Source organism: Pleurodeles waltl, chromosome 5 (assembly GCF_031143425.1).
Source record: "Pleurodeles waltl isolate 20211129_DDA chromosome 5, aPleWal1.hap1.20221129, whole genome shotgun sequence".
Taxonomy (NCBI): Eukaryota; Metazoa; Chordata; class Amphibia; order Caudata; family Salamandridae; genus Pleurodeles; species Pleurodeles waltl.
In genome coordinates this window covers 1,415,113,681-1,415,140,101 of record NC_090444.1, presented here as the reverse complement: position 1 = coordinate 1,415,140,101, position 26,421 = coordinate 1,415,113,681, and the positions used below count along the sequence as shown (strand labels likewise).

The 26,421-nt window shown below is 45.0% G+C and overlaps 1 protein-coding gene across 5 annotated transcripts in view; it reads left to right on the top strand.

The window, feature by feature from the left end:
* The window catches only part of DDX43 (DEAD-box helicase 43), a 576,458-nt gene that overhangs the window by 336,865 nt on the left and 213,172 nt on the right, over positions 1–26,421 (top strand). For all 5 annotated transcript variants that reach the window (XM_069235691.1, XM_069235689.1, XM_069235688.1 and 2 more), the window contains exon 14: positions 2,789–2,927. In XM_069235691.1, the coding sequence (XP_069091792.1) occupies positions 2,789–2,927 (139 nt within the window). The remainder of the gene's footprint in view (positions 1–2,788; positions 2,928–26,421) is intronic.

Genomic DNA, 26,421 nt, shown 5'->3' with positions numbered 1-26,421 from the left:
GCAGTAAGTGCAAGGCGTGCCAGATTTGAATCAACAAAAAGGAATATATGGACTATAAAGGAAGAAACATACCCATAGAGGACAAGATAACATGCAACACCTCATTTGTTGTATATGCCTTAGAGTGCCTATGTGGGCTAAGATATGTGGGAAGTATGATCTGCCCCCTGAAAAAAATGGATACTGGAACACATAAGGGCAGTACAAAATGGAGATATGAATTATGCCTTAACCAAGCATCTACAGTGTTATGATGGCGCATATTGGCTACACATGCGCTACTATGGCATAGCATGAGTAAAGAAACTTGAAAGAGGAGGTGACAGGACACTTGAACTAATACTGTTGGAGTCAAGAATGATTATTAGACTCAAGACTAAGATAACGTGTGGATTGAATGGAGATGAGGAAATGCACAGTCATCTATAGAAAATGTACACATAGGCACTGCCATTAGTGTTATGATCAGAGATAGAGTGCAACTGTGCAATATCCAAGCCCAGAGACACTTATGCTAAGATCAGCAGACAGAACCATGATGGTGATTTATAGATTTGCTATGGGAGATGTAACAAAATGCATTGGTATTTGGATAGTAGGCAGGAGTGTCATGTCAAAATAGGAAAGGTGCATGATTCCCTAAGATGTATAATGCCCATAGGTCTTGGCAAAGGGACCCAGAAGTGGATAGGTGATATGATTGGGACACTGGAGATATTCCTACAGGAGATCAGAATAATGGACAGTTCTCTAGAGGACAGACTATACTGTAATGATGCCTCTAATGGGGAGGCCAGGGATACTATATCCCTTATTTCAATAGATCTGAACAATATCTAATATAGAAAAACCAATATCACCAGTGGTCGCAAGTAAACTACAATGTTAATAGTTATTAAGTTTTTATACTTTGATCGATCCATAGGGCTGTGATCTCGGGCTCATGTACCAGTCCCACAGGGATCACTTAGGATAGGGGAAAGTATGTCCGGACACCATGTAAATATATGAGAGAGGACAAGTAGATATGTAGTAAGACCAGTGAAGTAGACGTACTGGGACAAAAGGAAAGGGACAGGCGGGTAGCCCTGGTACAATACACTTAGGCCTGTGGGAGGGATCCACCTATCGCTTTGGCACTAGGAGTAGTTGAACACATGTACTTTCTTTAATAATATACTCATGATGGATAGATCATGCATAGTAGTTTGAAAGAATAGCCACACTGATGGGGAGACATGCCATAGATATGTTTCTGAAATACACAGTTTTGCGTATGTAAAAATAAGGTATAAGTAGCAGAAATAGAGAAAGGGATCTGTAATGTCTGTGAAAATGTATTAGACACTTTGTTGGTAGTTTGATATTGGTATTTTTAATTTACACCTTTGATTATAAGTGTTTTGCACTACATCTCCCAGAATGCTGGATAATGGCAGAGGGTGTGAGTGTGTGTGTGTGTGTGTGTGTGTGTGTGTGTGTGTATATATATATATATATATATATATGTATATATATATGTATATATATATATGTATGTATAGGCAAAACAAAAGATGCACTTACCGTGATCAAGACTGCGATAGTCGAAACGCGTTGGTGGTGATGATGGGTTGTTTTGGAACACATTAAAAAAGTAGACAAAGGGGGTCATTCTGACCCTGGCGGTAAATACCGCCAGGGCCGGGGTCGGCGGTAGCACCGGCAACAGGCTGGCGGTGCTCCGCCGGGCATTCTGACCGCGGCGGTACAGCCGCGGCCAGAAGCGGAAAGGCGGCGGTGTACCGCCGACTTTCCGCTGCCCATGGGAATCCGCCATGGCGGCGCAGCTTGCTGCGCCGCCATGGGGATTCTGACACCCCATACGCCATCCTGTTCCTGGCGGGTCGCCCGCCAGGAACAGGATGGCGGTATGGGGTGTCGTGGGGCCCCTGGGGGCCCCACAAAGAATTTCAGTGTCTGCTTTGCAGACACTGAAATTCGCGACGGGTGCAACTGCACCCGTCGCACCTTCCCACTCCGTCGGCTCCATTCGGAGCCGGCTTCCTCGTGGGAAGGGTGTTTCCCACTGGGCTGGTGGGCAGACTTTTGGCGGTCGCCCGCCAGCCCAGTGGGAAACCCAGAATGACCGCCGCGGTCTTTTGACCGCGGTACGGTCTTCTGGCGGTTCCCGCCGCCCGCCAAGCTTAGAATCAGGCCCAAAGTCTTTTGGAGTGCTGCATTTTTGTATTTGGAAGAAAATTAAATGCAGGGAAATGGTCCATCCCTGACACAAGCACCAGCTGTGGAGCGCGCCGTGAGAGGACTGTTTTGTTTGAAGATATATATATAGGCATTTTCTGTGCTTATTTCCTTTTTGTTTTGCAGATTTTACTGTATTCCAAATTCTTGTTTTATTTTGACCAGTTGATTCAGTGTGAATGAAAATGCTGTGAGTATAGTGTGCATTAGAGGGTAGTAGTACCAATGTTGTATAAGGACTTGCATTGCAACCACGGATATACACTGCCTCACTGCAGTCGGACTACATAATTGATTTAATGATTCTCTATTGGGAACCAGCAACTTGCAATGCAAAAAGGTCTGCAAACAACTGAGTTTGAAGGGAGTAAAATCAGTTTTGCAAAGGCAGATAGATATACTCAGAAGAATAAATATTGGTGGTGGTAACTTCCTGAAAGATTAATACACTGAGTGAGGTTCTACTTCAATGCTGAAAATACTGTTCAGAAAAAAGTGAAAATACACTTCTGTCTTCCATAAATGGTGACTTAAGTTTTTTTGGCAGGGAAAGTCAGAATACTAGTAGCTACAGATTTAGCATCTCGTGGACTTGATGTCGAAGATGTTACCCACGTTTTTAACTTCGATTTCCCGCGGAACATAGAAGAGTATGTTCACAGAATCGGCCGAACAGGAAGAGCCGGGTAAGCCAGGGCTTGTAATTTAAATATATAATAATGTGTTTGTCTATAATAATAAAAAATGGTTGTTGTATAAAATACATTGATCAAAATACCAATGTGGTAAGTGTTTTGCAGATAGAATATTGGTCAAATCAGTCATTAATTTGTAAAAGAAGAAGTGCTGGTGACGAAAGCTCTGCCCAGAAGCTCATGCTGTGCAATTAAATGTCGGTGCGCACAATACCCAGGGTGTTGAGGCGTCCATACACTGCGTCTCTTTAATCCACTGCCAATCGATCCCTGCCTCTTTTATCTCACTCTGGCAGGTTCCTGCTTTCTCCTTTTGTGATGAGTTTCCCATCATTCTCTACCTCCACCTTTCTGCTTTGTGTTTTTTCCCTCTTTTTTGCTCTTTGTAAATGTCTGATGGAAAAAATGAGTACCAATCCCCATAAATGAGTGTGGATGGGAGTAGGGTGTGATGTAACAACTGCTGACTTTCAATCTGGGGGACCAGGTTCTAGTCTCGGCGTTGGCTCAGCATTCTGTGATTCTGGTCAAACCACGTAATCTACCTGTGCCTACACAAAATCAATGTGTCCTTGTGTAAGAGAACTGGTGCTCATGTAAAGCACACCAATAACTTTGGGTTGAATCAGTGTTAGGTAAAAACTGCAAAATAAGCAGTTCAAAGTAAGCACTTGGGAATAAGAAATTGCCAAGTTACAGCTTTGTATTGACCAATACCCGGGTAGGGCAGGGTAGACTGAAACTTTGTTAATTGGCCGCATTGTGCGATGTGTTTTGTTAAAAGGACAAAACACCTCCCACGTCCATTGGCAGGCTTCATTCTTGGGTTCCTCCTCACCAAGACCAAAAGCATTGATGCAAGACAGGCTCCTATTTGTGCGTTTTGTGAGGTTTTGGGTAAGTATGTGTTGTGTAAACAAAATGTCACTGTCAGATGGGTTTCTCAGGAGCAAAGAAGCCTAGAGACAATACATAGTCATTTTAGTATTAACGTCCCTGTTGAAAAAGAAAACAGGATGAAATGTTATGATACAAACCCCAGGTAGTTGTCTATATGTTTCTTTCTTAGGTGAAGTCTAATGAGGTCAGGAGCATTAATCTGGTTGAGTCCCAAATGCTAACCGTACTATTAAGTCACTCAGTCGATGTGGTTAGTTCATGGCAAAGGAAGGAGAACTGAAACAACGACCAGTAAATCGCACCTGTCTTTGGAAAGAGGTCATCTTGACCTGTGAAAATAAAAAGGATTGTTCACAAATCTGTTAACTGTATCTGTTTGTGTTTATTTTGACAATGACACTTAAAAACCTCAAAGCCATATGCACTGCAGTTATAATCCGCCCGTTGCATTGTGATACATTGCAAAGCCACTGTTATTTGTAGTACTTGCCCCATTATTTTTTTTCACACACCTTCCATTTTGCAAGGAGTGGAAGACCGTTTCAGTCTGCATATTATCTAAGTATTAAAACGGCAGACCGAACTCCTACTGTGTCCTTTTGAAATGAAGCAGCAGTACAGCTTATTTAGATCTGGTAAATTGTGTTGGTTATCTATGCTTGCCGCAAGTCCCCATGATTAAAAATGTATTTATTCTCTTTTTTTGCATTTGTCCCTCTCTAAACATTGCGATCTGTGTTCTGAGTGTTTAAGGTATATATGTTCCGTGCATGCTGGATAAGAGTCTTATCTTTCAGCTTTGCACGGGAGGGTCTGTGTGTATTTGCGTGCTCTTTTCACCCCCTCCCAACTTCCCATGTAGTCTGTCTTATATTTCTTTTCTTACTTTTCATTTTATGTGATTTACAAGACCCGGCACCTGCAAAATGCTGCTGGGTTGCTTGCACTTGTCTCTTTCTCCCATGACCGCCCCCCGGGACCTGGCTGCTAGAAAGTGCTACCAGGCCAGTCACTCGATTTTCCCACATTCCCACTGGTTTCATATGTCCGACTTCTGTGTAACATTGGAAAAATAAAAGTGTCTGCCTGCACTATGATGCACGTCATGTTGCGTGCACGCACATCCACAGCAGTCTTGAACTGATTTTTCTTTAATGGAAAACTTATCCCGTGATTGCAGGTCGCACATGCATGTGTCTTGACACAGACGTGTTCGTGTAATTGGAAAAGATTGCATTGTCAAAGCTAATGGATCTGCATTTTAGAGGCAACATCTATTGACTTTGCAATGCTCGGTAATGACTTTACCCAGACTGTTACCCAGGACATTTTGTCTGCCCCTGGCGATGTGCCTTTATTCAACCCTCTCCCATAACTAGCATAGTTTTTGCTTGTAGAAACAGTCTGACATCCCCCTGGGTTAGCTGTCTAAGCATCCCCAAAGTAGTTTTCTTCATTAGAACAGCCTTGGATTACACTGTCTGTTTTGTGAATGGCTGATTTCACATTGGTATAGGTAGGTATAGCAGACAATTCACCTCATGACACGTGTGACTAATGCAACAAGTCCTCAAATCTTAGCTAACCACGTTTCATATTCTGAGACTAGCAAAATCCCTTCTAGATTTACAGTTTATGAGCTCAAAATCCATTGTTGAAAAAGGCAGGACAGGCTGAAGGTCACACTGGACCTCGGGCGACTGTAGGGAAAAACAATGACTTTCAAAACATTCCAGAACACTGGACCTCTGGTTAACCAATGAGCAGGAGGCAGTACTGATTACGCAGTGGCCATTACTTGCTGCGGCTCATTTCCTCCAAAAGGGATTGGTCCCATTCTATTCCGCGATAGGTTATTGTTCATGCTTTACCTCCTTTAAGAATACTTCAAAACAGTTTGTGTTGCTAGTTTGAATTTCTACTATGAAACTCTATAAAAAAGAAAAGCTAAGCCTTGCCGTAGCTTCCTATAGAACCCCCAAGTGTCCCATTTCCTTGCAAGAGTAAAATGATCTATTGACTATTTTTGGGCAAGCCTTTCAGCCATTGAATTAACATTTTGTCAATCAGTGTTAAAACGCGTCCCTTTATGACTAATTTACTCACTTTGGGACTCGTTTTAGGCCAATTAATCTTTTGACCCTGATTGAAGACACCTTAGGACGAGATAGCTAATCAACATGTCAATCAATATGTCATCAATATTTATTATAACAATACACTTCACCTTAGTCATTGACATTAATAAGACTCAGAAACCACCATGACCTAGCAGTCATGAATAACCACACCAGTTTAGTATGAATATTATGATATTTATTCCCTATTGATTACAATTCTACCAGTAAGTTTATTAGTCTCATACCCAAGAAACACATTAGCATAGTCACAATATGGTAACTGATAAGATTTCACTAAAGCATGAATCACAAACATTAGAATATAACAAGGCGTAAACATAGGTTATCTCCAGCAGAGTAACATTAGCGCATCATTCAACAAAGCATAGATTTAGTCATTTGTCTATTTGCGTCAGTTTAGTGAACCCCTCACCTAAGCTAAAATTAGCATTGGCATGTTGGGCTTCCTTCATGCAAAACAATTTAGTAACACCAATTTAGAAAACATCTAACTATGGTCTGTCAAAAGAGAAGCAGTTGGTATCTAGAAAGGAAAAGCAAACAAACAATCACAAGTTCATTGTCATATAGTTACCCTCCAAATTTGGGGTCAGCACTCAGGTTCGGTCTTCGTCCTCAGGACATCAGTTGATTCGCCATCAAGAGTTCAGCTCCGGTGAAAGGGGGCACTTTCCTCATAAGGAGGTAAAGTGTAAACGGGCAATCTAAGGGCAAGGATGGTTCTAAGTAATTTAGCAAGTCACCAAGCAAAGTGACAAAGTCTCTGGATCATAGCAAATCGTATCAGCATCTCCCCCTCTCCTAGTCTCCTACTCCCTAGTTCTAATTTACTTCCTGGTGTCAAGGGTTTTTGTCCCCTTTTCGTTGTACATTCCCCTAAGATCTGGTTGGGCAAAGGGTTGCACCCCACTATCTTTAACCAATTAACATCAAATTAGCTCGTCGAATTTGTTACCCCATAACAGTTCTCACGTATTTTATTGGTTCTTATGATTGACGTCTTTAGCGGGTGGTATGTCCGGTATGATTTCGTAGTCTTGTGGTCCTTTGCGCATCTTTGGTCAGTGGCTCCATTGTCTGTACCGGTTTAGGCGAACTTGTACCTAACATTAATCTACACTGTTGCATTCAGCTAAAATGTTTCTATGAGCAAGATGAATTTCATGAGAACGGATCTACTACAGTTACATTCAGCTTCTAGCTTTTGGAAAAAAATAAAACAAGAGTTCATGTCCTTTAGCAAGTCAGCACACTGCACATTAGAAAAATACATTTAGTATGAGTCAGGCAGCTAGGCCTGGACTCATGCTAACTAAGGCCTAATGATTTATTAGTAGGAATTTAACATTTAACCTTTCAATATTAGTGCAGAACCACATTTTAACAAAACATTTCACAATTATTAGTCAGTTTCATTAGTCCCCCGTATACATTGACGGCCACTCCCCGTGGGCACATTTCAAACGCACGTTTTAGCAAATTACATTAGTACAGTTTCTATGCGGCATTATTATACATTAGTTCATAAACATTTCATGTTAATATAGATTATATAAGCTACGCTCTCAACAGTTTGGCTCAGACCAGAAAGGTGTTTCTCCCTCATCCCATATTGGTTGTTTGGACTCATCTTTCCTCTTGTGATGACGTTCTTGCATTGCAAAGCATTAAGGACTATTTTACTTTTAACACCCTCTCCCTCTAACTGCCCCGCCTTTCATTTTCAGAGCTTATGTCTGCTGTTTTCACAACCATCACTCTTTTCTCTTAATTTTTGGCTCCTCTTACTGCCAAATTTCCCCCAGTGCCTCATCTTTTTCCCTGTCCCTCTCTCATAGCTGGCAGGCATATTTTTACCTGCCCCTCTTTCCCTTGTTGCTAGAACCCATCCTTTCTCCCTGATTTCTCCCCTGTTTCTGCCCCGCTCACCATGACTGTGCTGTTGCTACAATCCTATATCCTTTTCCCCAGTCTATCTGAACTGTTGTGTTTAGGAGTACTCCTCTATGGCATCTCAATTAGCATACATCAAGCCCTGCTCTTGGGATTGTCCTGCGACCTCCTGTTTTTGCAGGCCTCCGTTTTGTTTTTAGGTTTCACTACAGACCTGTCTTGGAGACCTCATGTTATCAAGACTTTAAACAAGGATTGCCTCGCTTTCAGAAGAACTATTGGTTTGCCACTGATTTTTACCTATGATGTTATTCATCGGCAACAAAAGGGGAAAAACAGTCTGCAGCATCGGCCCAAAAAACAAATACACAATAAAGCAGCCCTACTTGCTGCAGGGCCCTCCACAAAAGCTTATTGAAGGTTTTTTTTATCAATGTAATGGAAGGGGCTAAGGGAACAACAGATTAGCAGTTGGGGAGATGGGAGAGCAATAGATGAGCTTGAGATGAGTCACTGTAACAGGACAATTAGGGAGGTAATTCAAGCAATAAACAACTTGTAGAAGAGGCCTATGGGCAAAATGGTGTGCATATGAGTGAGCAGTGCTTAAAGACGAGAGCAGTGCTTAAAGACGAGAGCAAGATAATACATGTGCTCCAGTGGAGTACTGAATGCAAAAGTAGTTCCTTGAATAGGAGCAGAGGAATGATACAGGTCATCCTGTCTAAAGAATGGTAAAATAAAGCTTGTGTGCTCCAGGATTGAGATAGGCAGGAAGAGGACAGGAAGCCATAGAAGAGGAAAACAAATGAGATTGTCGAGGTAGTCATCTATTGAGGATCAAGGGGCTGACTCAGAGCGCACTATAAGTACTCGTAACGTCCACAAAAGGTGTTTTCAACAACGGACAGTTGAACACTTTTTGAAGAGGAGACCTAAAAGCTACATCTAAGATGTGCAGAAAAAATGGACTTTGGGCAAACACACGTAAGCCATCAGGGCCATGGCATTTAATGAACTGTTGCATTGTGCTGCTTGTTTTGGTTATGGATCAATATAATTCATATTTTTAGACCGCAGAGGGAACATAACATGTATATAATTCCGAATCAGTGGATGACAAGATTACATTTAAATTGCTGGTTTATGGCTTTTTTGTTTCTTTAGGACAGAGGTCTTGATTCTTTATGGCAGGCTAATAATCACTATTACAAATTCACTTGTTTTACTTTGCTGTCTTGATAACGTTTTTGAAGTTACACATTGTAAACAAAGATTTTCATGCACATAAGCTTGGTGATAGCTTCATTGAAATGACTGGCTCATTGTCAAAAGTATCTCTTACGCGATGTTTACTGTTTATGCCTCTACATTTAACTCTTACAGCACAAGCTTCATTTTCTGACCTCTTTTTTGTATCACTTTTCTTTGAGGGTGCAGCTTAGCTCTACTAATGCTGTCTGTCCAGGAAAGAGGCTGTACTCCCAGCTTCAGTATTAGTGTAGCCCAAGAGGTTGCATGATTATGGTATTTTCTTTCTAGGACAGCTGAGAGCAACACACACTAAGGACCAGGTGTACGAAACAATTTTGCATTTCTAAACGGACAGAATCGTTATTTTGGTCCGTTAAGAAATGCAAAATCCGCATTTGGTATGTACAAATGCTTATAAGCCAGTCGCAAAATTAGATTTCTATGCTGTAGGAATGGCATTCAAGAAATCGCTAAAATAGGAAATCGGTATTACCTTTTTCCTATTTGTGAATTGCAAATAAATGTATTGAAAAATCGCAATTAGCTACTGAGCAAAAAAAGCCCATTTAAGAAATGCAATTACCATCAACCTGAAGCAGGTGGTAACCATGTGCAAACTATAATAGGAGCCCCAGAAGGCACCTGGCTCATCCAGAGTGGCAGCATTATACGTCCTAGTAAGGTGGATGAGGATCCAGGCTCTGAGGGGCAGGAGTAGACAGAGGATTTTTAGGGTGAGGGTCACCCTTTTTAATATGACAGAGGAGGAGATAATCGACAAATATAGACTAACTAGCCAGGTCATACTTGACCTGATAGCTGATATAGAGCCCCAGTTGTAGGCCTCTACAATGCGTAGCAACCCCTTACCTCCCCACGTGCAGGTATTACGCTGCCTACAACTACTTGCGACAGGAAGCAACAAGTCAGTCAAAACAGTGGCCGGTGGGTGTCACAAAGTGCATTATTTAGATTCCTCAACATATATCTTGGGTGATGTAATTGTTGCTAAGTTTCCCCAATATATCTTTTTCCCCAAATACCCCACAAACATTGCAGCACACAAAATTAAATTTCTATAGGATGACACAGTTCCCCAATGCCATACAATGCCTCCATCTTTTCTGCCCTCCGCGCCAGCACCGTTAACTTTGATTGCCATTTCTGACACTGACTGCTGAGCTAAGAGCTCTCTCACCGCCTTCAGGACTGTCGGACAAGCCCTTCAGGTTTCCTCTGATCTTATCCCTCATGAAAGCTTATCGATTGTTGAAAGAGGAACATATTACAGAGGGTAGTATTCCTGCAAGGACCCCTTCCATGCAATTTTTGGAACTGACTGGTCCTTTGGAAGAGGACCATGAGAAGGTGCTTTTTGTTTCAGCCACTAATTCTAACTAGCAAACTCTGGCAGAGGCTGGTGACACTGATAGCTCTCCAGAGCTAGATTTGAACTCTGCTATAGGTCGCCTGCCACTTAACGTAATTCTGTATCTTTCACTCAGTAGGAAAACAGCAGAACTGCTTTAAATTCCTTTGTCCTTCGTTGAGACAAAATCAGAGCAATTACTACCCTTCGATGACAGTAATCTGGACCTTACTTTGGACTGGGTAAAAAAAAACTGACATTTCTACAACAGGCATTAGGGTTGTAGCTAGACTATAACATCCAGCACCTAGCAAGCTATCTTTCCTCACCTCTCGTCCTTTGCTGGAGATTCTAGTTATTCAAGCCTCCTGATCTAGTAGGCAGACTCCTGGGACATTTCTCACAGCTCATGCTGATAGTGCATCTAAGAAATTGGAGGTCTCTGGCAAGAAACTATTGTGACTGGGCAGCTTGACATTAAAGTCGCACAGTGTAGCCTATGTCTTATGTCATTACACCTACGCCCTGTGGAACATGGTTTGCTAATGCCAAACCTGCAAGACCGCTTGCAGTCGCACTTCAAAGAGCTCCTGAAAAATGGCCATTTTGTAGCACAACAAATAATCCAGCCTGGGCTTGATACCTCAGTTTCTGTGACAAGATCCATGGACACCTCTGTTGCCATCTGATTTCATGTTTGGCTTTGCCATTCTGGGTTCTCTGCAGATGCATAATCAACCCTATTGGACTTAATATTTGATTGGTCCAAGCTCTTTGGACAGAAAACAAACTCAGCTCTCGAATAACAGCAAGATTGCGTGGTTTGCAGCCACCTCTGAGAGACTACAGGCAATTTTAGGTGATTTGCAAGAGGGCTTCCACTTTTATAGATGGGTCTTAACAGACTCAAAACCCTCTCTTCAGGCAATACGAAAGCTGTTGTAAAGAGAGAGCATGCCTGACCCTGCCTTCCTTCCTTATCGGTTCCTGGGAGCAGCTCTGGTTCTAACTTGTCAAGCCATGGAGCTAGTATGGGAGACCGGGTGCCCTAATACAGAGGCCTGGATGGCTGTTACTTAAGACCAGTGGATCATTCATATTGTGGAAAAATATCCCACCCTTCCAGCAGACTCTGTACTATCCCACCACCTCCTCAGTAAGACAGAAGAGCACCTTTGTATCTTGCAGTGGAGACCCTCCTGCAGAAAAGAGCGGGGTGCTGCAAATGGTGCTTCCTGCTGCCTAAAACAGGAAGCCATCTACGTCTAATCCTAGACCTCAGGCTTCCTTTGCAAGAAGAAATTCATGAAGCTGTCTTTAGCTCATGTGTTGTTGGCACTGGAAGCAGGAGACTGGGTGGTGTCCCTAGATCTGCAGGGTACCTATTTTCACATACCGATGCTGCAGTGACTCAGGAGGTACTGGCAATATTTCAGTTTGCAATACTCCTCTTTCGTTTGTCTTTGGCACCAGGAGTCATTAGAAAAGTGGTGGTGGTTGTGGCCCATTTCAAAAGATCATGAATCCCAGTGTTACTGAATTTTGACGGCTGTTTGCTGAAAACTGAGTAACCAGAGTTGGTATCCCACCACCTGCCCTTGAAAGCTGCACTGCTGTTTGGCATGGGCTTTACCATCAGTGTGCTCAGATTTCATCTGAAGTCCTCTCAGCGCCTCTTGTTGATAAGGGCAGTATTAGATAAAACATCACTTCAAGCTTTTCCCTCCAACTCATATGATCCAGGAGATTCAGGATGGGATTCAAATGTTTTGGGTAAGGGCTTGAATTCCATCCCTTATGGTTTTACACATGCTAGGTTTGCAGGCTTCTTGCATCCTCGTGGTCATGCATGCACTGATACACGAGGGACCACTATTGGTGCTTTCAGCACGTAGGGTGGGGGTTGTGGTGGTATGTCCGACACCGTTGTGATCTCCATGGACATTCTAGATTTATTCTGGTAGGGTTTGGAGGAGCACCTTGTGGCGGGGATGCCCTTTCAAACAGCAAGCTGCTGTGGTCGTGGTTATAATGGATGCCTTCACTCATGGATTGGGTGCAGTACTGGAGATTAGTGTCCTCTGGTCTCCAGAGGAACAGCCTTTAGACGTCCATCTGATGGAACTGAGGGTGATTTGGTTGGTGCTCAAGCCATTCCTCCCTTCTCTTCATGGTCAATCTGTCCCAGTTTTTACAGACAGCATGACCGTGGGGTGTGTCAACTAGCAGAGAGGAGTGGGATCTCAACTTCAGTCATGAAGCGCTGAGACTCTGGTCTTCGGGCTCAGCGAGCATGGAGTTTGGCTGCTTGTGAACCACCTGGTGGGCTCTGTAAACACTAGGGTAGGCAACGTACCCCAGAAGCAGACCATTTGCCACTCGTAGGTATACATATAGCCCACAGCTCTGTAGCTTCTAGAATTTGCAGCAAGGAAGACCCATTTCTGTTGAAGTGGAGTTTTCCTGTTCACTGTGCTTTTTCCCTCCCACACCCCTGATTCCTCAGCATCTGAGGAAACTTTGCCAAGACATTCTTATAGCACCAGAGTGGCAGAGAATGGGGGGTATGCAGGCCTTGGGCACCTCTCCCTAAGTCTGTAGCTTTGTCTTCACTAAGTGGGGGACCTTCTCTCGCAGTCAGAGGGAAATGTTCTGCACCACAACCTCATATTCTGAGATTGTGCATGGACATGTCACTTTCCAGTTACCTGCTGAAGTTGTAGATGGTCACTCTGTCTGCTCCTCATCATTCCTCCAAGACAGTGTATTCCAGAAAGTGGAACAAGTTTGTCACTTTGTGTGATCAGAACAATATGATTTCCTGAAACCCAGTTATTTTCATCCTCAGGCTTACTTTATCGTTAACCCAGCAAGGCTTTGTGGCAGGTACCGTCAAGGGATGTCTAGCAGCCTTGTCTGCTTTCTGCTCCCTTTTGGACCATCCATCCCTATTTAAGTTGCCTGTAGACTACCCCCTCCCCCAGAACAAAATCCACATCTGTTATGCTTTATTGGTACCTTAATTTGGTTCTACCTTTTTAGATGGAATTACCATTTGAACATTTTTATAGTTGCCTTGTGAGGCTTTAACTATTAAAACTGTGTTTTAGGTTACCATAATGTGGGCAAAGCAGGTCATTGAATTGCAAGTGCTAGGTTTCTGTGCCCCTTCACTTCCTTGTTCCCGGATAGTGCATCAAACCAGAGCTGCTTTCCCACTAAAGTGTATCAAGACGTGCTATGCTTGGTCATGAAGATCCTCTGGAGGGCATCAGGGCTCTGAAGTGCAAAGTGGGGGCCATTTCGCTTGTTCTGTTCTCCAGGACTTTCTGGAATAACCATTCTTTCAAGACCCACTTCCAACTATGTACTGATTGTAGGTGTGTTCAGAAGGTGAGGAATCTGCAGGTCCACATACCCTCCAGAAGAAAACAGTCAGTAACAATCTTTCAGGGGCATAATCTAGTGAAGAGTCCTCAACAGTCCCACTCTCCTTCCTAACATGAAGGATGGTCTTTTGAAGCCTCAGTGTTATTATTCTGTCTATAGTTGACTAATAAGGTTCCAAATATTTATTGCGCTGCATAGTTATGTTTATTGATGTCGTTTTCATCCTGCCCCCTCGTTGGTTCTTGAAAAAAGTGGATGGGAAACTGACATCACTTAGCTAGTGGGGTGCTTTAAGGCTCCACTGACGTCACCATGATGCCAACTCGCATGATGATATGGAGCAAGTACTCCCTACCGGTGTGGGATAGTTGTTAAAGAAAACAAAAATTCCAGATCCTGTCTCTGTCTGGGATTATTTCCCAGGTTTGGAATCTTTGGAATCTGCAGGTAGATAGGAGTATCCACCAGAAAGATCATTGCCAGTGGTTAGTAACTTTTTGTCCATCATGTCAGACACATAGATCTTGCAAACAATTCAGAGAGGCTACTCCCTGCCCATGTTTTGTGTTTCTTTATCTTGGCTTCTAGCTACTTCAGGCAGTCAGTCATAGGCCACCTCCAGACGACAGTTGAACTTATGACATCTTTGGTGTTTTACATCAACAAGCTGAAGTCTGTGCTCCATGCAGAAGATTACTTAAAATAAGGGCTGTCTTTGACACAGTGTCGTTCAAGCCCTTTCGAATACCACAGTGCGTCCAAGACGTTCAGAAAATGATCCTGATGTTTCGGGCTCATTCCTGGTTCTTGGGGAGGACAGGTTAGAGGCTTCTTAGACTTGTAGCTTCATGCATTCTTCTTGTCAGCGCACCAGATGGCATATGTGAGACCAGTGGTGGAAACTTGGATTACAATGGGCCCAAGATCAGGACTGCCTCTTCTACTCCATCCAGATCTTCTGGGAGATGGCTGAGCATCGTCTGTGGTGGCATAGAAGGGCCAGTTTGATCTGCAGCAGGTCACTCTCTGTTCCCACCCTGGCTTTGTAGTTGTGACAGATGCATCACTGCTGGTGTGGGGGGTGGAGTTCAGAGTCTTGTGACCTCCAGCAGAAAGCCAGTACCACATCAGCATTTTGGAGCTACTCCTTCCATCAGTTATGTAGGACGTTAGTGCAGGTACTCAATGACATCGTAACCATGGGAGACTCCAACAAGCTAGTTTTGTGGGGTACTTGACACTGCCAGAAGGACCTACATCTCTGAAGGTGCTGGGCCAGCAGAATATTTTTCTAGTAGCTAACAATCTAGCAAAGTCTCTGAATGCCAGAGAAGACGAGCGGAGGAAACATTGGAAATTGGATCACTAATGGCATCTCTGCCTCTTCGTGGCAAGGAACATCCTCTGAGCAGTGTAGCATGCCCTGATTAGATTTGTTCGCCACCAGTGAGGTTGTGCAGTGTCAAAACCTCTGCTCTGAAGTTCACTCCAGAATAATTGCAGAGGAATGCATCCCAATGGCAGTGGGACAGGGTCTCCAGTATGTGTTACCACCTCTGCCTCTAGTCTCAACTTCTGAGGAATGTCAGGACAGACTGGGCCCAAGTCATCTTAATAGTCGCGTGCATAATTGGGCCACAAGAATTTGGTACCCAGAGTTCCTGAATATGATCATGTATTCCAATCCTGCTACCACTTTGTAGGACCTTCTGTCTCGGAAGCAAGGGATGGTCCTTTACCTGAATGTCTGCTACCCACACTTCCATACATACATGGAGTTTGAATGATGGCTATAAATGAGTTCAGTCTGCTGGCTGCGGCAGCAGATGTTATACTTGCAGCCAGGTGTCCTTTGACAAAGTCATGGACATTGAGAATAATTCATTGCCTGGTGTCATTTGTTATACCAACACTGTGCAAGCATCACATTTGTCACTGCTTGTTTTGCCATTGACCCAGAAAGGACTTGAAGTGGGCACAAGGATGGACCATCCGTCAGCCCTTTCAACCTCTGTGTGTTTACCTGATCTACCCTCTCTATTTAACCACTTTGCTGCTTGGTCCTTTTCCCCCTCAGGTGCCAACCCTTCTTTTGGCTGTTTGGGGCAGTTTGCGCTTAGGCCCTTATAACCTTTTTGTCCACATAAGCTACCCACGCCAAATTTGCGTCCTTTTTTCCCATTCTAGAGGTACCTAGACTTTGTGGGTTTCCCTGAAGGTGACCAAGTAATTAGCCAAAATACAGCGAAAATTTCGTTTTTTAAAAGAAAATGGGGCAAAAGGGCTGCAGAAGAAGGCTTGTGGTTTTCTCCCTGAAAATGGCATCAACAAAGGGTTTGCAGTGCTAAAATCGCCATTTTCCCAGCTTTCAGGAACAGGTAGACTTGAATCAGAAAACCCAATTTTTCAACACAATTTTGGCATTTTACTGGACATACCCCATTTTTACTATTTTTTTTCTACATGGCAGTGCACCAAAGTCCATAAAGTGCAGCCCTCATCATTTTACATGGGACGATTTTGAGAGTTAGCCAAGCTCTCATGGCACAAATGTAAAACCAAAGCCCCAAATAATCAAATGTCCTCTTGCTTGCCATGGGATAAGATGTTTTAGTGTGCATGGGTAGGGCTGAAAGACTGTTACCCCCTTCAGTTGGGGTGGGGGCGTAACCAGGTCCATACTATATATTTTTTCCCTACACCCCCCATGTGGATCCGAGGGAATTGTCCTTTGGCCCCATTTATTTGGGGTGGGGGTATGGCCATACACCGACCCTCTTATTTTGGGAAAAACAAAATCTCCCCTCTGGTGGGCTTTCTGCCCTCCTTGGGGGAAGATGGGCCTTCCAAAAATAGGCTGATCTGCCCCAAATGGCAGATATGGCCAAAAGTAATGTGCACCCCCATGGGGAGCGACCCTTGCCCAAGGGTGTTCCCCCCCCTCCCAAACTAAACACACACTCACATTAATCCCTGGTGCCTAAGTGGCCTAATTATAATAGGCCGATCTGCCCCTGGGGCAGGGGGGGCAGAAAATGCCTATAAATAGGTTGCCTCCCTGGGGAGCGGCCCTTGCCCAAGGGGCCGCTCCCCTCACGTGAAACTAACAAAAAAAATCCCTAGTGTCTAATAAAAATAGGCCGATCTGCCCCCAAGGGGAGGCAGAAATGGTCTATAAATAATTTTGCCCCCCCCCCCCGGGAAGTGAACCTTGCGTAAGGGGTCGCTCCCCATATATAAAAAGAATAAATAAATAGAATAAAAAAAATTACCCCTGGTGTCTAGGGGGTTGCAGCCCGGGGGGGGGGGCAGACATGGCCTAAAAACAATTTGGCACCCTGGGGAGTGAGTGACCTTTGCACAAGGTGTCGCTCCCCTCATGACAATAACCTGCAAAAAAAAAACCTCCCTGGTTTCTAGTGGGCTTTTCTTCTGTCCGCTCGCATTGCGATCAGGCATCAGAAATGCTCGGCCCCTCCATGTGATCGGAGGAGAAATGCAAAAGCATTTCTCCTCTGACCCGCGCTAGAAGCTCAGCTTCCAGCACGGCAGGGCAGGCCTCTGATGAGGTCAGCAGCGATTGCGCGCTGGCGTCATCAGACGCATGGGGGGCAGGAGTGGAAGGGGAAGCAATTCCCCTTCCATCCCTGCAGTGGGGGCGCCGAGGCGAGGCTCATGGGGGGAGTAACAGTTGCGTCCTTGGCTGCCAAGGGGTTAAAGCACTAACTGTGGTACATTTTATCAAAGGCCTGGATTGAATGTTTCTCCCCGAAGCCATTTGTCATGCCACAATGGGATTTGAATGTGTAACATTTCTTACCTGCACAGTACTCAATAATTAACTAAGAACATTATAGACTGTTGTGCATGCAGGAGTGAACAGTTGCTATTGGTTCAACAGACTCGCACCATCCTCATTCCTATCCAAAGTCATAACGCCTTATCATGTTGGCCAGTATTAGACCTCTCCCTCGCCGCAGTGCCACCCCTTAACTTTTTGCCTTCACTTCTTGTTAGACCTGACAGCCTTGCGCGTTCGTCCCCCAGATATTTAGTTTTTATCCCTGCTGTTTTCTGAATATTATTTTTGTTGGCCCTAGGCCTGCGTGCACTATCAATCAAAATCAATCAAAAATTATTTGTAAAGCGCGCTACATACCTGGGAGGGTTTCAAGGCGCTGGGGGAGGGGAGGTGGTGCTGCTACTGCTCGAAGAGTCGTCTGAAGGAGAGAAGGTCCTGGGTCTGTCGTAGATCCGCCGGGAGGGTGTTCCAGGTCTTGGCGGCGAGGTACGAGAATGATCTGCCGCCGGAAGATTTGCGCCGGATGCGGGGGATGGAGGCGAGGGCGAGGTTTATGGAGCGGAGTTGCCGGGTGAGGGTGTAGAAGCTGAGTCTGTTGTTCAGGTATATTGGTCCGGTGTTGTGGAATGCCTTGTGTGCGTGGGTGAGGAGCTTGAAGGTGATCCTCTTGTTGACAGGGAGCCAGTGAAGGTCTCTTAGGTGGGGGGTGATGTGGCTGTGGCGAGGGATGTTGAGGATGAGTCGGGCGGAGGCATTTTGGATGCGTTGGAGGCGTTGTAGGAGTTTGGATGGGATACCGGCGTAGAGGGCGTTGCCGTAGTCGAGTCTGCTGCTGACGAGGGCCTGGGTTACTGTTTTTCTTGTTTCTGTTGGGATCCATTTGTAAACTCTGCGAAGCATGCAGAGGGTGTTGTAGCAGGAGGAGGAGATGGTGCTGACCTGCTTTGACATGGAGAGTGAAGAGTCTAGGGTGAAGCCGAGGTTTCGTGCGCTGTCGGTAGGTGTCGGTGGGGGACCGAGCGTGGTTGGCCACCATGCGTTGTCCCAGGCAGAGAGGGTTGGCCCAAGGATGAGGACCTCTGATTTGTCCGAGTTCAGTTTTAGCCGGCTGTCTCTCATCCAGTCGGTGATGGCTTTTAGTCCCTTGTGGAGGTTGGTTTTGGTGGGGTGCGGGTCCTTGGTGAGGGAGAGGATGAGTTGGGTGTTGTCTGCGTAGGAGATGATGTTGAGGTTGTGCTGACGGGCCACTTGAGCGAGGGGGGCCATGTAGATGTTGAACAGCGTCGGGCTGGGGGATGAGCCCTGGGGTACGCCGCAGATAATGTTGAAGGCTTTGGATTGGTACGGGGAGGCGGACTCTTTGGGTTCTGCCGGCGAGGACGGATGCGGTCCATTCGAGGGCCTGGTCCTGGATTCCTGCTGCGCGGAGGCGGGCTTTCAGGGTTTGGTGACAGACGGTGTCAAAGGCGGCTGATAGGTCTAGGAGGATGAGGGCTGATGTTTCTCCATTGTCAAGGTGGCTTCTGATGTCTGTGGCGGCGAGGAGGGCGGTTTCGGTGCTGTGGTTGCGTCTGAAGCCGGACTGGGAGGGGTCGAGGATGTTGTTGTCTTCGTGGTACCGAGTGAGCTGAGTGTTGACGATTTTCTCAATGACCTTTGCCGGGAAAGGGAGCAGGGAGATGGGCCGGAAGTTTTTCAGGTCCTTGGTTTCTGCCTTTGGTTTCTTGAGAAGGGCGTTGATTTCGGCGTGTTTCCAGCTTTCCAGGAATCTTGCAGTTTCGAAGGAGATGTTGATGGCTTTCCCTAGGTGTGGTGCGATGGCTGTGTCTACTTTGTTGAAGATGTGGTGTGGGCTGGGGTCTGATGGTGATCCGGAGTAGATGGAGTTCATGGTCTTGCGGGTTTCGTCGTCGCTGATCCAGGAGGTTAGTCGGCTGGAGCGGGTGGAGGGAGGGGTAGGAGCGTCCGAAGTATGAGGGTAGTTGAAGCTGTCATGGATGTCCGTGATCTTTCGGTGGAAGGTGGTTGCTAGGGAGTCGCATACTTCTTGGGAGGGGGCGATGTAGTTGACGGTGGCGCTTGGGTTGGAGAGTTCTTTTACGATGCTGAAAAGTTCTTTGCAGTCATGGGCGTTGTTGTCTAAGCGGGTTTTGAAGGAGGATCTTTTTGCTAGCCTGATGAGTTGGTGGTGTTTGCTTGTAGCCTCCTTAAGTGCCCTGTGGTTGTCTGGAGTCACTATGCCACTGCTAACCAGTGCTCACCCCTTTGAACATGGTAAAATTGACTTTACACCCAATCGGGACCTTAAATTTACTTCTAGGTCATTTGTATATAGTACAGTGCCTGTAAATTAGATGCTACTAGTGGGCCTGCAGCACTCATTGTGCCATTCTCTAAGGTAGCCATTTAAAACACATCAACTCTGCCATTGCAGCCTGTTGTGCAGTTTTAAATTGCCAATTGGTCCTGATAAAATAAACTTTCAAAATGCCTAAACCTTGCTTTTTAATACATAGTCACCCCTAGAAGCCGTCCTAATCCTATAGGGCAGGGTGCATTGTATGTTTAAAAAAAAAAAAAAAAAACATGAGTTTTAAAGTTCCATAGATCCTGAAAGTGAAAAACTCCTACATTCGTTTTTCACTACTTAGACCTATCTCTCCAATAGGGTAACATTAGGTTAACCTATTACATTTAATAAATGCTATATAACTTTTAATAACAGAGGAAAATGTCTGGTTTGAACTGTAAAGAACTGTAATTTAAAAACCTCTTTAATGGTAAAATCGGATGTTAAGCTGCAATTCTGAGCAAGCTACTATTAGAAAGTTGGAGTGTTTTTCCTAACCATTTGATACCCGCTACCAGTGTCCTGTGTCACATGACCCTGCTGTTTGATTTTGTGCATGCCTCCCTGACTGACAGTGAGACAAAAGGCCTTGGGTTTGAGCAGGATTAGTCATCTTAAGTGGATGGGTGGAGGCAGAGCTGTCTCCCATCCCACCTGCACTTCAGTAGTGGCTGCCTCAGCACACACAGACAACTAACACTAGTCTTTTGTCAACCTTGACTTCTTGGACCCTTGGCAGGTAAAGGAAGGAACTTGTCAGAACTAGATGTGGGGGTAGCTTAGAGGTTTCCCCCGCTTCAGAAGTTAGTACCAGTATAAACATTAGACCCTCATAGCAATATTTTATTATACTCCTGGGTTTGTGGACTACAGAAAAAGGCTTGGTTCTCCATAAGATTGGTTTGCTGCTAGCAGAGATTTGCTTTTTTTCTTGACGCCTGCCTTGTTCCCTAGAGGCCTGTCCGGTTGGTTGAGGTCTGCCATGCTCTGTGAGAAGGAAGATTGGATCACTTTTCTACATCCTAGGCTAACCTGAATGACTCCAAGGGTCAGTTGGCTGACCTGTTCTGAACTACAGGGACATAACAAGCACCAGAGTCCTTTATGCAGCTGGATGTGGTGCAGCTGGACCTGCCTGATCCCTTCTGGCCTCTGCTGGAGCAAGTTTTCTTTTAATACAACTTTTTATTATGAGTAACACAACTATCAAACAATGACTGTAAATAGCACATGTGGCAGCATCAAAGCAGAAATACCACACAATAGTTCCATATGTATCTCCATAGCCCAACCGACCACCCAGATCCCCTTCCATTTGATTAAAAGAGCACATTAAAGCCTGAGCGCCTCATTGGTGCCTACAATTGGCACACATGAATCACCATGATAAGCATTCCATTTTCCCCATACTTAAGAACATTTGTTTGGGCAACCGCTACTTCCATAAACCTCTTTCTGCCACCATACACCAGCTCATATCATGTTTCCAGTTAGTCAGGAGTGGTACACGATCTGCCCTCCACATTCGTGCAGTGTTGCATTTGGCGATCATTAATCCCAGCATCATCCAGAGCTGATCCACGCGGTAGTGTCCCAGATGTTAAGAAGGCACCACTTTGCAGAGAACCCCATATTACTGCCACAAACGTTAGACAGGCTACTACATTTTCCCCTTATTGTTAGAGCATCAGGCAGCTCCATCTAATGGGGTAAAAAGGATTCCCTCCCCCGTACATTTCCTAGGGCAGATGGTTCCTTCTTGGTAATGTAATTCAGGAATAGTAAGATTGGTTCAGAATTTTCAACTGTTTAAGACAGAACTTTAATTTTATATCCACCTTCATTTGAGGCACCAAGGCCTAGGGCCACTCATCATCCTCAATACTATTAAGATCCTGTGCCCAATGTTCCTGTTGGCAGGTCTGTGTCTGGGGAGTTAGTCAACAGTTTGCAATAGGTAAGAGAGATCGCTTTCTTGAACAGGTGACCTTCTAACAGTCTGATCTAGAGTGGGGATGATTCAGGAAGGTCTGTGCCTCTGGGCAGCGCCTTTTGTAAGGTGTGTCGTATTTGTAAGTATCTAAAACGTACAGTGGGTGACAGTAGATATTTCTTTTGTAGCTCAGCAAAGGAAATCGCCCCGTCTTGAGTCCATAAATCTCCCACCTAGGACAAAACTATCCAGTCCCATGTATTTAAGCCCTGCTGTGTGATCTGGGGCCAAAATCCATGGCGGGTGGCATTCTAAAAACATGCGTAGGAGGTAGGGCGTGATCGTCTGAGCTGTGAGTTTGTAAAGTTCTGTTTGTAAACCATTAGGGCTCAGTGCCTTGCCAGAGTGTAGTGCCCAGATGGCTTGAGTTATCTCTCCCTCCGGTCTTATATCCAGGAGTTTCCTATCTGTCTGATAGTCTAGGCAAATGGATATCTGAGAGCAGTTTGAGGGCTTTGTTGGCCGTGGTTGTGAATGTTGATGAGTATAAGCAAGTAAAGTAGATTGCAAAGACCTTTGCGATGTGTGTTTTATCTTTAATGCCATCTCCCTCATTGCATTTCATTTCAGAGACCCACAGATTGGCCTGTTCCTTTTTTATGTAGCCAGGCCAGAGGTTTCTTAGCCCTGTCGCCAACTTCTTAGAGGCAGGGGTGGGTATCACAATGTCTGTTCCTGGCTACTTCTCTTATAGTGTCTCTGTATTCTTTTTGTTTCAGAGAGAGTTTATGTTGGCAGTCTCCTTGGTCGGGGTGTTCAAGTTGAGATTCTAATTTTAAGATTTCTTGCGTGTGTGTTGAGCATAATTCGGTACTTTCTTTTGTCCCACTATTATTGCCAGAACTTGACCTCTGGTGACCAGTTTGTACACCTCCCATAATGTTTCAGACGAGGCAACTGAACCTTTGTTTTTGTCAAAATATTTGTTCATGGCCTCCCTTATGGATATTAGGGATTTTGAGATAACTGGGGTTCAGGACAACCCTCCTCTGCGTAGTATGGCAAAGAGGGCTATAAAAAGCCCAGACCGGGGAGTGGTCAGATATAGCCCGAGCTAATTGACGGACTTCATAAAAATGACAGAGTTGATGTGGTAATGTGAATAGGTAGTCAATGCGTGAGAGGCTACCATGTGCCCCAGAGTGAAATTTTTATTGGCAGTCAGTTGGATGAAGTGCTTGCCACGCATCAACAAGGCATTGTGCTGCTAAGAGGTCTGCTAACTGTTGACGAGAAGGCATCGGCTGGCACAAGGGCATGCGGTCTGCAGTGTCTGTAACAGCTATGTTGAAATCTCCCTCTAGTAGCAAGTCACCATTAGGAATTTGTAAAAGGAGTGTGCTTAAATAGGCAGCAAATGCAAAACAAGCATTTGCAATGAAGTGGGTCTCAAGTTTGCTTGAGTTAGAGCTATTAGCGTTGTAAACTCCTAACCAGACTTTTCTTGCCACATAAACTGATAATGAAAAGTAAAACAGTTTCACATAAGCGAGCCGACGGCCGCCATGAGCGCAAACAGACACACAAAAGGAAACAAAAGTTTGCTCGCAAACATATTGGCAAAAGTGCAAATATCCATGTAACAGGGTCCATGCCATGCAAAGTGCTCTACTAATGCTCAGCGAGATCGAGCTGTGTAGGAAATAGAGAAAAAGTAGTGCAGAAACCATACGGAAAACATGGAGCCTCGTGTGTCAATCAGGAGTTGGCCGATGCGCTTGAGGAGGGCTAAACACAGGAAAAGGCATGACATACGCATGCCTTTCACTTATGAAATCAAGCAAAATTTTAAAGGCAAGCCCACAAACCAAGCAAAGTGATGGGCTTAACATGGGCGTGGTTACAAGCCCACATAGAGATTACACCAGGGACAGAGCACTTTGGGCTTGACACCAAACAAGTGATGGACAGAATGCTTAACAATGTCAAGCATTCACCCTCAGTACACAAATCTGGGCCTAAATCCATAGTTTATTTGTTTACCCATGGTGTTTCAGTTTGAACCCAGCCATAGGCAAATCAGTCTTGACCCTGCACCCCGTGGGAGCAAGTCCAGCCTGAACCGCCAGGCCAGATCCTCCCTGGACTGGAAACTAGCAACCTGGGACCGGTTTCGGAGTATCACCCCATATCATCTAGGCTACCTTGACTCCAGGGCATGGGGAGCATGGGACCCACGTCTGGGTATACCCTTTTCACTTAGGGCAATAAATGCAAAAAAGAACAAGTGATGGACAGCTAGGGTAGTGAAAAAACTATGGCTTTAGGCCCAGATCTCTGTAATGGGGGTGAAGAGCAGCTTTCAGTGGGTTCAAAGCCCTATGAGTTCGTGGTAGGCCCCTGCAGCGGGCACGCTATTCTTGGGGCCATCTCCAGTATCGAGGAGCCCCACACAACGCAGCACTCATCGCAAGTCACCCAGTCACCTGAGACGGGACCCACTTCTTCCCTTTAGCCACTCTTCCGCTGTGGCAGGGCGCCCGGAGACACTTGGCCTGCGCTGACCACACAGCAAGAAGCCCCAGCATATCTCTAGGGCTCTCACATAGAAGGCTGCAGTCTCAGAATGTCACCTAGGCTCCCACCTCCAGGGTCGTGCGGAAGCCGCTCAGGGGCACAACTTTTATATCGCCTGCACTACCGTGGATTACAGGGCACTGATAGTTGAATTATTCAGTCCGGTTGGCTGATAGTAATACAGATAATGGAGGATTTAGTTGGTGGGTGGCAGGTGCTGCTTCAGTAAATGGCCATGTTGATCGGTGGTGGGCAGCAAGCCCCACCCCCACTGGAGTGAGTTCTTGATCCTCAGGAGGTGCCTCTCTAGGTCCTGGATGCTTGGCTGGCATCAGTTGAGCTACTTCTGTGCAGAAACAGAGAAATCCTGATGTTTTGGGCTATATGCAACTGCAAATGGGGCTGTTCTTGCCAAGGCACTTCCACCTGCAACGATCACCAATGCAAAGCTCCAGTGAACCCGACTACTGGAAGCGTGAGATATGCACTTTGTGCTATAACAGCTATAGCCCTCGGTGACCATGAAGGCAAAGGTCTAGCAACAATCATCCGCAACGCCCGACTGGATCTTCACTCTCCAGCGCCGACCATCTCTGATGACTGGCCTGCTCTTCATGCTACAGCGACGACCATTTCCAAAACTCCCTTTGGTCTTCGCAGCCTCTTCTACCGCAAATGGAACTCTTTGCATCTGACTTTAATGTAACCTTTTCAGTGGGACTAAACTGTTCCATGTTTCTGACCTGCGCTCCATCGTGTTCGACCTGAACTTGTGACCTCCCCGGGTCTTGCACGACCAGATTTCTGCAAATGGTGCTTTAGTCTTTTAGGCACTATGCTGATGTAAAACTTTGAAATTCACTAACTCAGGTTCTAGTAATTGGGTGTAATTCATTTTTGGTGTCACTTTGTTCATTAAAAGGTGTTCTATTTTCTAAATAGTTTAAGGATTTTTCTTGTGTCTTGTTTTTACTTTATTACTGGTTGTATGCTGCATAAATTATTTACACTTTGCGCCTAAGATAAGCCTGACTGTTTTTGTGCCAAGTTGCCAGAGGTTTTTCACCGCAGGTTAATTTAGTGACTTTTTGCTTCACCTTGGCAAGAATTGTGGTTGTTGATAGAAAAGGGGTTCCATACCCCCCAGAACCAATTACTCAGTTTCACCCCGCATGTGTTCTGAATTATTTTTGTTGACATGCACTTTACCACTGCTGGAAACTGCTAAGGTTCCTATGCTCTTTACCTAAAACATGATAAAATTGGCCTGTGCCTGATTGGCATTATTAATTTACTTGTGTGTCCCTGATACAAGGTACTACATGTACCCGTGGCCATTAATGAAATGCTACTAGTGGGACAGCAGCATTGTACAACCCACTAAAGTAGCACTCTATACCATGTCTCACGCCTGCCATTGCCAGGCCACAGCCATCCTTTGTAATACTTATAAGTCACCACTGATGTAAGCCCTAAAAGCCCATAGGGCAGGGCACCTTTATTCATTGTTTTACTACTCTCCCTTTGGATAACATAGGGTTACTTTATTACATTTAAAAAATGCTAACTTTTGATTGGGAGCAGGTAGGAATGTCAGGTTTAGACTTAAATGAATTGTAAATTAAATCCTCTTTAATGGTGAAGTTGGATTTTAAGTCGCAATTCTGAAAAATGGCACTTTTAGAAAGTTGGACTAGGTGTTGGCAGGATGGGCCATCCTGCCAGCATGACTGGGAGAGGTGATGTTCCCTGCCCTGCTTACACTTTAAAGGCTTTTCTACAGCACACCCGAAGGAACCTGACACTAGTCTTTGGAGCTTTGGCAGGGAAATGGATGCACTTTCCAGAACCAGATGTGGTGATAGCATTGAGAACC